Below are 12,372 nucleotides of genomic sequence, written 5' to 3'. Positions count from 1 at the left end.
AATCAGGATACGGTCCATAGCTTCATATTAGAATACTTTGTCATCTCCATAGTCTAAATGTTAGAATTGTTCCATAGTGGACCTATCGTGATTACTACACTGGATCCAAATAAGGCTTGTCTTATCGAAGCAATTCACCTGTAATCCATCAGTGCTTTAAGGACAGCGTATTTTATACGTGATTCAGCCTAGTGATAATTTTATTTTATTATTTATTTTCGGTGTATCCAAAAGTAGTTTTCCTAACAGTTGGGCGGGTATAATCACATGTATTTGAATTAACTCGGTCGAGTTAGGCTAGATTGGGTCGAGCATAGAGGACTTCAGGTTGATTTTGGGTTGAAATTTGAGTTGGATGGGTCCTCTTGAGGTCGAGTTGTGACTTAACCCAACCCAAACTCACCCGAGTTACACCCCCAGGAGATGGGCTTAATTTGTACATGTAGTTGAGATGGGGTTTTTAAGCTCGGAACATCTTTGTTAGTTGGATATGAGCTTTGGCCCTTCTTCTTTGATAATAAAATTATTCCTTTCTTCAAAATAATAATGATGATGATGATGATGATGATGAGTCGATGTACAACATCATGTAATTGGTCACGGACTCACGGAAAGGGGCAGACTTAAAATGTGCAAATATAATATACGGAGAGTGAAAACATCGTTCACTTAATTAATTAATTTAGTTGTTATCACTGTTGTTGTGGATGTTTGCGAGTGAAGTCCTTTGATGGTGAGGATATAATGTATTACTCTATATTAATAGCTTTACACGTGGAAGTGACCACCTAGTTCATTAGACGTACTAGAGAATATAAAGTGCCCTATTTAAAGGCCACTAAGCAATTGCACCATCGAAGGAGTGAACTTTCTACCAATGGACTGACTAGGCAAAGCATTGGATGATAGTAATTAGATCAAAGAAACTGACGAGCTGCATTTTCAGTTTTTGAGGCGATTCAAGGGATCTCCTCCTCTTTTACTAACCTTGATACCTCTCTCTCTCTCTCTCCCCCTCTCTCTCTCATGGATGGAGGAACAGGTTCAACAAGGCTAAGCAAGTCATGTGTTCTCATCATAGGTAAATATAGTAAATTCTCTTTCCTCATCCACATGTATTCTTACGTACTTAGGTCATGGCCTCTCTGTTGAAGTTTATTAAGAAAAGATTCTTAGAATGGTTTGATATTGATTAGAGTGATTCCATATGAATTCTTCTTAACTTATTCGTTGGAAATTCCTCTACCCAACCCACTTGGGCCCACTTATGATCATGATAGACCATCAAATATATGTAATTTCCACTTTGAATGGTAATGGATGGACCATTTTGCGACCCTTAATCCAATGGCTTTGATCATTTAACTATGAAAATTTTGGGCCCACGTGTAACCATGGTATCCATTGATTGTTGGTGATCATAAGTAATCCATATGGGGCGAGAGAGAAGTTAGCATCAGAGTATGGTAATATAGAATTTGGTAATAGAGATCTTGCTGGCTTTCTTTAAAAAATTGTACTGAAATCATTATGATTGGCAGTGGTGGCAAGCATAGAGAGGTTCTCGTACAAGGGAGTAGCATCTAATCTGGTGACCTATCTGACGGATGTTGTGAAGATGAGCACTTCTTCGGCCGCCAAGAGTGTGAACACTTGGTGTGGAGTCACGTCGATGCTTCCTCTAGCTGGAGCATTTCTTGCCGACTCTTACTGGGATCGATATTCCACCATCTTGGTCTCCTCCCTGCTCTATGTGGTGGTGAGATTCTTTCTCTTCCAAACAAATCAAACAGCTGAGTCAATGAAAACATTGCTTAAATTCGAATGTGATGATGATTTTAATTGCTGTGTTTAACTATTCTTTAATTGAGTTATATTGATGTTTTTTTCTTGCACCTGAGAAAACTCTTGAAGGAGAAAAACATTCCATAAGAGGCCCCAAAGAACTGTACAATTAATATTAGTTTGTGTTTGGTCGTAGAAGATTATATACTATAGCTCATGATTAATTTAGATTTAACTAATTGAGCTATTCAAATGTCTTCGCTTATCATGTAATAAAATATTATAATTAGTGGTAATGATAAAATGAAGAGTCTACCCTGGGTTCAAGTCCTTGTCTTGGTGGTAGACTCTCAGGAGTTTCAACATGAGGTCTTGGTTTTGATTTCCCATAAGTGGTGAAATCCCTACCGTGTGGGCTTGTGTAGAGCTGGGCATCGATTTGAGTCAGACCGAGTTAGGGCTTACCTGACTTGACTCGGATGAATCAGAATGTGCACCTGCCAGAATTGCAGCCTCTTCATCAGCTACACAACATCTCAGATCTAAAATGTCAAATCTTGTGTTTTTTTTTTTTTGTACGAGTTGGTTTTTGGATCGATTCGAGCCAGTACCGAGTTGGATTTCGGGTTGAGTCAAGTCTAGTTATTGGGTGACCCGAACTCAACTCGGTTTGACGGATTGGACGAATTCTGTTCAATTCAGATTGACTCACCCACTCAATTCAGATCGATTGAGTCGGGTCTGAACGAGTTGGACAAGTTTAGTCTGCCGAGTCAAGTCGTCTCATGCTCATCTCTGGGTTCGTGTGAGGCTTAGGAAAAAAAAACGTCCAAGTCCATCCTTCTGTAGGAGAATGATCACATCACTCCTAGTGTGTTTAAACCATCCCACCTATCCATCAGGTGTGCTTTGAGAAGTTGTGGGGTCACCTAAAATTCAGACCCATCCCATCAGAAAGAAGTTCACAACATAAGAAACGTGACCAAACTCCCAACACTCAACAAATTCAAGTGGGGTGGCCCACTTGATGATTAAACCAGCTTGATTTTTGGGCATCTATTCATCATGCTGGGGCCCACTGGGTTGGATGCCATATACCCACAATAATGGCCCCAACACCAATCTAGGTATTTGTTTTATTATGAGTGTTCCCCCTCATTGTTGCATGCCTTGAGGTCATAAAAGGATAGGCTTATATGCCCCAAGAGATCTGAGCACCACGACTTCCTTCCAATGGAACGACTGAATGGACGATCGTTATCCATGATTGTACATGCCACGTGTCACGAAAATTTTATGATGACATACCTCACGTTCCATAAAGTGAGAACTATAGAATTCCCACGCGCACACACGGCGAATACGTATGTCACATTGATTGAACCTATTTAAGTGTCGTAAGTGGATGATTTCCATCCTATCATTTATATCTGACAACCAATCTGTTCAAATGGTTGGTCCCACCGTGAGATCACCTAATGTTAAAATAAACTCCATCCACTTATCAAGTGGGGGCACGCTCGGTTTTTTTTAAAAAAAAATAAATTCGTGGCTATCGTTTCTATGTTGTGGCTCATAGAATGTGTGGATCAGACTCAATTTTCCATTAGGCGGCCATAGTCCACACCACCAAAGAGTTTAGCTGTATGCATGATGTCCGACCGTCCCTCAAATGTTCCTATTTTTACTTATTTATTTATTTATGCGGAGGGCCCAAAATTCAGAACAGTCCACAGCCTTAGTGGCGCACACTAATAGGAACAGTTAAGAGTGGACGCTCGCCATTGGTTGCACTTGGGCCTAACTGAGTTTCGGAAAGGACTGACTTTTCTATCATTTTTGGTTGAGGCATTAGATCAAGGCTGGACCCACCATTATAACCATTTACTGCAAAAATCAGGCCGATCCACTCATCATATGTGCCATACCATAGCAAATAATATATAGCTACTCATATGACAAAGATTGTGGTTGTGGCCCACCTTATGGTTGAAGTATTCATTTTTCATACTCACAATTGGAAATCCAGAGTCATATGGCAGAGATTTTTGTGCATTGTCTATCCATGTGAGATGTAGTGGACCAAAGGTCTAAATTATGTAAGCATGTCGCCCACTTGTGAGATTAAAAAATGCAACAGTTTCAACCTTAAGGCGTCATTTGGATTGCTTATTATAGACCTACTTATAGATTATAAAAAATAATACATTATCGGATAATGACATTATACTATTGAAAAGTGTTTGGAACACTCATTAACATTATAATCTTAAGTTATTATATATGTATAATGACTTATTTTCTTAATTTCTACAAACTTAATTAGAATTAGAAGCTTAACTCATTCAACATGTCACTCTCTTTCTTTTCATCTCTCACACCCTCTCCGCGATGGACCTCACATTGTATATAGTCCAAATTAATGTCCCGACCTCTATTATTATCAATATGCACCATTCATTTCCCTATCCACAATCATGATAGTTAGGGCATCAATTCTAGTGATTTTAAGGAGGACTGACAACCAAAGGTGGGACCAAATCAGACTGAAATCGATCAATATGATTGGGCTGATATTAAATATCAACAGTCTGATTAGACCGCTACTAAAGCTAGATGGTCCATCTTGAATAATACTAAAGGTGAATAGTCTTTTTTAATTGAAATTAAAGATGAATGGTCCAATTAGGCCAATCTTGATGTTCAACAGTTTGATTGGGCCACTAATAGAGATGAACAATATGATTAAAAATGTATAATTGGCCACTGTTAGAGATCAACGGTTCAATTTGGTGGATATTGAAGTCCAATAATGATCTGATTAAATCAATATCAAAGTTGAATGGTCCAATTAGAATGATAACTAACAGTCTAACCAAGCAAATAAAAATAAAAAATCAATAGTCTAAATGGATTGATATTAAAGATCAACGATCTGATTAGCCCAAAGTTGGTGATGAATGCCCATAATGGAGATCAACAGTATGGCTTGACTGATGTTGAAGATGAATGACCAAATCTAACCGTTCATCTTTGATATCAATTCAATCCAACCATATCAAAGATGTAGAAGATCAACAATCTGATTGTGTTGATGATCAAAAATTAAAGATTAACAATCTAATTGTGCTGCTAATCAAATATTAATGATCAACAATCTGATTATGCTGCCGATCAAATATTAAAGATCAACAATCTGATTGTGCTGATGTAGAAGATCAATACTATGATTGGATTGACATCAAAGAAGCACAGCCTAATTTAACAAAAATTGAAGATGAATGGCCTGATTGAATAGATATTGAAGATCAATGGTCTGATTGCATAGACATTGAACAATCCAATGGAGCCAAATTAGGGATGAATAGTACAGTTGGTTTGATATTGAAGACCAATAATCGGATTGGGCATATATTGGAGACAATGATTTGATTGGAATAATATTAGAGATGAATAGTTTGATATTGGTGCAATTGGACAGTTGATCTTTGATTTTAGCCTAAGCTAACGGTTGATCTTCAATATTGTTTGAATTAGATCGGTACACTACCGCATCAGTCTAATTAGATTGCCCATCATCATTATCAATTGAATGGGACTGTTGATCATCAACATTTGCCCAATCAGACTAATTATCTCCAATTTCGGCATGATAAGACCATGCATTCTTGACGTTAGTCCATTCTAACCATTGATCTTCAATATCAACTCAAATGCATTATTAATCTTAAATATAAACCCAATCAGACCATTCATTTCCGATTTTGGCCAATTCATATCTCAGATCTTTTCTATTAGACCAATTGGACCATTCATCTTCAAATTTAGCTGAATTGAATTGTTGATCTTCAATATCATTTAAATCGAACCATTCGGTTTTGACATCAGTCTAATCAAATTGTTCATCTTCATTATCGACCCAATTCAATCGTTCATCTTCAATATTGGACTAACCGGTCCATTAATCATCAACATTGGCTTAAATCAAACCATTCATTTCTATTTTTGGCCCAATCAGACCGTTCATCTTTGATATTAATTCACTCTAGCCATTGATCTTCAATATTCACTCAATCATATTATTGATCTTGGACTTCAACTCAATGAAACAGTTGATCTTCAATATTGGTCCAGTCAGACCATTTCTCTCTTCAACTTTGGCATGATTAGACCATCAATCTTCAAACCCATTGATAATATTAGCCCTATCGTAACCATTGATAATCAATTTTACCCAACTAGAAAATTCACCTCCAATTTTGGCCTAATCAAACCACTCATCATTGATATTGGTCTATTCTAACCATTGATCGTTAATATCAATCCACTCATACTGCTGCTCTTGCACTCATACTGCTGCTCTTGAACATCAGGTTAATCGAACCACTCATCTCCAATTTTGACCAACCATTGATTTGTATTATCCATATTGTGAGGACTACCTTTAATTACTAAATCCCTCCCAAAAAATAATTAATTTGATCTAATGAACTTTAACCGTCCAATGAATGGTGGAGGGATAAGCAATTAAAAGTGGGCCCCTTAGAAGATCCTAATAATATATTGGTATGCATTATTACAATAAGTTTAGAAATAATAGGCAACCTAACATAAAAATAATACAAAATTGTAATTTAATTATAATCGTAAGTGGAATAACCAAACAACCTAGGTTGCATTTGAAGTTAAACGCATTATGACTTATAAAATCTAAGGAGATAAAATATTAGAAAATTATAGTGTCCAAATGGGGCCCACATCTCCATGTCCACAAATAGTTTGGAAAGAAATTTGCCCTCAACATTTTACACCCCCCCCCCCCCCCCCTCTCTCTCTCTCTCTCTCTCTCTTCTCATTTTGGGAGTCTGACATGCCTACAACCTTTTGGAGAATTGTTAAACAACCCCCTAACTTTCGAGTATTCATAAATAAACCCTCATCTTTCTTCCACCATCGACAAATTAAAGAAACTCTTTCCCTCACATAACTATGACCCAAGTCAATAAATAACGATGTTAATGTTATGAAATGTGAAATGCTACTTTTCCCCTTAAGTAATATGAAAATCTATGTACAAGAAGGACAAGATCGTGTTTACACATGAAGGTAAACATATCTTTTAACTGGTTTTGTATATGCATCATGTTACTTCCTCATGAGGATCCTTACTCTTGCTCGGGTGGTAGACTCACAGGAGTTTCAACACCCGATCAAGGGTTCGAGTATCCATAGGTGGAGAAAACCCACTACAGTGTGAGTGTGTGGCGGTGTGTGTGCATGTAAAAAATAAATTTTTTGTTTTTTTGAAAAAAAAAAATGTTACTTGCTCATGAAAAATGTAAAAAATAATTTTTGATTTCCGTCATAGTTTTGTGACGGCAAGGTTATTTGGCTAATTGAGAGAAAAAGGTAGGAGTTTGGTCTCTTGAAAGGGTGAGTGCTTTTTGGAATTTTATAAAAGTGGGGTAATTTGTCAAAAATCCTTTTTAATGTGGAGCCACTCCTCTATTAGGTGGTACACATGTAAGACATCCATTCTGTTTAAGAGGTAGTTTTCACGATATATATATATATATATATATATATAGTACACACATTATGTATTAGATAATTTTTTTTTTATTTTTTTATTTTTTGAGAAAACAAGAAAAACTGATTCTCTTATTACTAATCTAAGATAAAGGCCAAAAGAAATAAAATAACATGAAGGCCTAACCTTTAAGGAAAGAAGAAAAGAATAAATTAAAAAGAAAAAGAAAAACATACACCCTGGACTAAAGAACTCTAATTAGATAAATTTTTAGAATATTATAAATAAATAAATAAATAAAAGTTTCAAAGGTCATATTCAACTCTAAAAATGCAAAGTGAAGAGCATCATTCCAGGGTGATTATTACACCAAAGCTTATTCATGCAAGTATGGAGAACATTGATAATTCTTGTTATTGGACTCTTATGCATTGTATTTTAATTGCTCTAAACTAGGGGCTATTGGCATTGACCTCACGAGCACTTCTATGGGCCAACACCTCATCAGCATCATCATCATCATCATCAGCATCCCTCTTTTGTTCTCTATATCTGATTTCATTAGGACAAGGAGGATACAATCCATGCTTACAAGCCTTTGGAGCAGATCAGCTAGAGAATGTGGAGGATGATGAGTTGCCATGCAACAACGTGAAGGAAAGTACAAACAAGAAGACTTCGTTTTTTCAGTGGTGGTACTTTGGTATATGCAGTGGAAGCCTCTTGGGTGTTTCTTTTATGTCGTATATACAAGATACGTATGGATGGGGATGGGGATTCGCTATCCCTACCATTGCAATGGGAGCATCTATCGTTTTTTTCTCATGTGGTAGTCGTTCCTATGTACACAAGCAATCCAAGATTGTAGAGAAGCCGTTTGACGCGATCGTTCATTCCATCAAGGAAGCTGTAAGGAAATTGCTGGGAGGTAGGATTAGCTTATTGCCAAGAGACTCTGATGGCTTCGAGCTGGAGTAACTCTCTCTCTCTCTCTCTCTCTCTCTCTCTCTCTCTCTCTCTCTCTCTCTCTCTCTCTCTCTATATATATAAATATTAAAGTCAATCCAGCACTTGGGTGGGCCACACTACATACAACAGTTGAAAGGGGTTACGCTCCCATTAAAACATTCATAATAATTTATTAGGTCCACTGAAATGTGGTTCATAAATCCAGCCCATCCATTGTGTGTATCCCACTTGGATGAGGGCTCAGACCAAGTTTCAGCCTCATCCAAAACTCATGTCGTCCCCAACAAGTGTTTTATATGTTTTAGGATGTCTTCACATGGTTTTAGATATGACCCACCTGAATTCCATATACGGCTGATTTTTGGAATATCCCATTAGATAATGGGACCTATGAAATGCATGGTGTTGATGTTCGTCACATATCACGTTGGGGCCCACACATCTCGACCTCATGGGAAGTTCCCACGAGGTTGACCTTATAGTACCATTTCCCCACACACACACACAAACATATAGGGAAATTTTCAGGTAGGATCAACCCTAACTTCAATTTAAATGGGTGTGGGCCCATTGTGATTTGTGTTGGATATCCAAACCGTGCATCATTTGTGTCACCTCTAGTAAATGGGAGTAACTAAAAATCTACCAGATTGGGAAACCGTGCATCATTTGTGTCACCTCCAGTAAATGGGACTAACTAAAAATCTATCAGATTGGGATTTCATGTGTGCCACACCATTTAGAAGAGTAAGAATTCGGGCGTAGAACTTCTAAAAGCACTTAGTGGAACGCACCTATGTTTTGAAATGACCTGAATTTTGCTTAGTTCCTTCATCAAGAGGGCACACAATGAATAGCTCGAATGTTTAATACATCACAATCATAAAGGTTTCAACGGGTGAGCATCCACTCCCAACTGATGTCTATGGTGTGGCCCACCTAATCCATTGATTGGGCTGATTTTTAGGACCATGAACCATCATGCAAGGGTGCATCTAATTGCATACTTCAGAAACAGGAAGATTTCAAAGGTGTGCATCAACTCCCAACTTTTGTCTATGGTGTTGCCCACTTAATACATTGATGGGGCTTATTTTATCTTATTGCCGGCCTATGGCCCACCATAGAAGGATGGGTCTAATTATTGGTGTAGATATCCAACACACATTACAGTGAAACCCACAAAGCTCGACCTCATATATGTATGAGTTTGTACACACGGGGTGACTTTATTTTAAATTCGAACCATTCATTCATTCATACAACTAGAAGCAAGCCATGGTGCAAGAACCCGACGCATTGCCACCCCGAGGCTTGAGTCAACTTGAGTCCGGTAGACTGAGTTAGCAAGTCAACTCAACAAGACTTTCCAAAGTAGGGTCGAGTCATTGTTTGGACTCTCTCCTAATGACAGCAAAAATCTCACCGAGTTGAGCTGACTCAGCCGAATTTAATTGAGTCAAAACAGCAAGCTATAGAACTATGCATTGGGTTGCTCGAAATATGATGATATTTCATGACTAGTCAGTCTAATTTGGTGCAATATTTCATGAATTTAGTGCAACCAAACATACTTCTAGTTCAGCTTAAAGAATCCAAATACAAAGTTAACAGCGTATTAGCTGTTAGTTTGTTCTGTTTTTTGTGATTTTCAGTCAAGCCAATTTCTGTCCAAAAAAGGCCTAGCAGAGAGCTAGGAGTTGGAGCGAACCGCCCACACGAATAGGTTGATGATGAGTCTAGGTTTCAAAACATTGGATTGTTTTCATGGAAAAATGTTAGTAAAATATTGTTAATTGGAGAGATTCTGAATTCAAGCTTGTAATTTTTGTAGGCTTCAAGAGAAGAAGGCGCTTCAAGTCAAGATTGACGGATCGAAATCCTCAGATATGAACCCAAGCAGTTGTGAGTTACCATTTGATGGTGCAAGAGCCATACTGAGGCTATTGCCTATATGGGCGATGCTTCTGACATTTGCTGTGATATTCCAACAACCATCTACTTTCTTCACAAAACAAGGAATGACAATGAAAAGAAACATCGGCGAAGACTTCATGATTCCTCCGGCGACACTTCAGAGTGCGATAACCATCTCCATTATACTCCTAATGCCTTTATACGACAAGATAATAATTCCAATTATACGGATATTCACTCGAGATGATAAAGGATGCAATGTGCTGCAAAGGATAGGGATAGGAATGTTTCTATCAATCATTGCTATGATCATCGCTGCGGTTGTCGAATCTAAGAGACTCAGGATCAGTCGAAAGCCTGATCTTCTACTTTCAAGAACTTCAACAGTTCCGCTGAGCATCTTCTGGTTACTACCACAGTACATCCTCTTGGGGATCTCTGATGTTTTCACAGTTGTCGGAATGCAAGAATTCTTCTACACCCAAGTGCCGAATAGGATGAGAACCATCGGTATCGCTCTCTACCTTAGTGTTTTTGGTGTTGGCAGCTTTCTTAGTGCTCTCCTAATCTCAGTCATTGAATTAATCACCAGCTCCAGTAGACAGAAACATAGCTGGTTTTCAGACGACATGAGAGAAGCTCATCTGGACAACTACTACTGGCTTTTAGCTCTGTTGGGCACCTTGAGCTTGTTCCTGTTTGTAAATTTGTCTAAACATTACAATGCTTGTAAGGATTCTCCAAATGAAAGTGGCAAGTAATATGCATCTTGGTTAAAACTGGACAATGAAAAGAATACCATACATAAAAGGCCCTTGATCATGGCTACACCTCATGAAAAAAACACAAGAAAATTTTCATTTTGAACAAAGTGCTAAGGCACTCTACAAAATCTCATGGTGGGGTCTGCCATTTTGGTGGTCCATTTGACTTCAAAAACTCATAGTTCTAAAACTCGCTGAATCGACTAGAATTTTGTTGGGTCAACTCAACACAGTGGGATTTTGAGCTGAATCACTGGGAAACTCAATGCTAGGATTAACTCAGCCTGGACTCGGAGAGATTCGTTGAGTTGACTGGATGACACAGTTGAATCAACACATGAACTAGGCATTACTCGAACACAGCGTTAGAATTTATTAAAAATGAAAAGAACAATGGAGAGAATCAAACTCTCAATGTCAACCAAGGGGTGTATGTACTGTTGTGTCTGTGTTATGTTCTATAGTGATTGTTTAGAATATTATCTAAATCTACCTAATGTACTCTAACACTCTCAAATATTTTCAACTTACAATAATTAAAAATCTAGTCGAGTGTGGTGGAGTCTTCGAGTGAACCTGAACCAGATGAACATCAAGTCTGACTCAAGTTTTTGGGTTTTTGAGCTATGGTAAAAGTTACATTCAACAATGGGAGTTGTCTAATCATCGCCTTTCTTTCCAATTTTCCACCCTCAACGATAGTCCACCAGATCATCTCATGTTTTCCTCATGAAATTGGGGGAGCTATGTAGAACTTCCATGCCACTATCATAATTAAAAATTACAAATTAAATAAAATAAAAGTAAGAATTATTTGATTATCATGAAGCAAAAGCAGACACTAAGCATTCATATACATGGCATGAAATTGGCACACACATTGTAGAAATGTAAGGATGCTAAATAACTCATGGCATCATCCTGTATCCTTGACAGAACAAATCACTGACAGGCAAATGTACCACGGTGACATCTTTCCTGCCATCATATCACTTGCGACAGTAATTAAGGTCCATTACCTAGATCACCCAGCACAAAAGTAAGTCCAGTCTGCTCATCAGGTGGGCCATCTTGTTGGAATAAATAGACAGCCCATGGTTCAACTCAGCATACTAGTTTGGTTAATCTAGTTACAAGATCAGAATACTTTTTATGAAGGCGATCTTCACGATGGGACTTATCATTTTCATGATAGTGATCTCCTGCAGTGGTGGCTGGTGCATGAAATATGTCACTGTACCACAGGTTATGGTATAGTTGGCTGTAGGTTATCAGTCCATGTCTGAAGGGAACTGATCACCTACAGTCAAGCTACCACAACATGTGGATCTACCATGCCATCTTTCCCACCGACATGCCCCTAGTGCAGGACATCAGTGCTATGAAACGGCGGGCCCCACTATCATG

At 38.1% G+C, this 12,372-nt stretch overlaps 1 protein-coding gene across 1 annotated transcript; it reads left to right on the top strand.

Moving 5' to 3' along the window:
* Nucleotides 1-872: 872 nt before the first annotated feature.
* LOC131255484 (protein NRT1/ PTR FAMILY 5.8-like) lies at nt 873-10,980 on the top strand. Its single transcript, XM_058256224.1, has 4 exons — nt 873-1,081; nt 1,542-1,759; nt 7,772-8,289; nt 10,119-10,980. Exons 1-4 carry the CDS (start codon nt 1,027-1,029, stop codon nt 10,960-10,962), a joined length of 1,635 nt encoding a protein of 544 aa, XP_058112207.1. The 5' UTR covers nt 873-1,026; the 3' UTR covers nt 10,963-10,980.
* Nucleotides 10,981-12,372: the final 1,392 nt, after the last annotated feature.

Source organism: Magnolia sinica, chromosome 9 (assembly GCF_029962835.1).
Source record: "Magnolia sinica isolate HGM2019 chromosome 9, MsV1, whole genome shotgun sequence".
Classification (NCBI taxonomy): domain Eukaryota; kingdom Viridiplantae; phylum Streptophyta; class Magnoliopsida; order Magnoliales; family Magnoliaceae; genus Magnolia; species Magnolia sinica.
The sequence above is the reverse complement of the archived record's forward strand: the minus strand, read 5'-3'. Positions and strand labels throughout refer to the sequence as shown.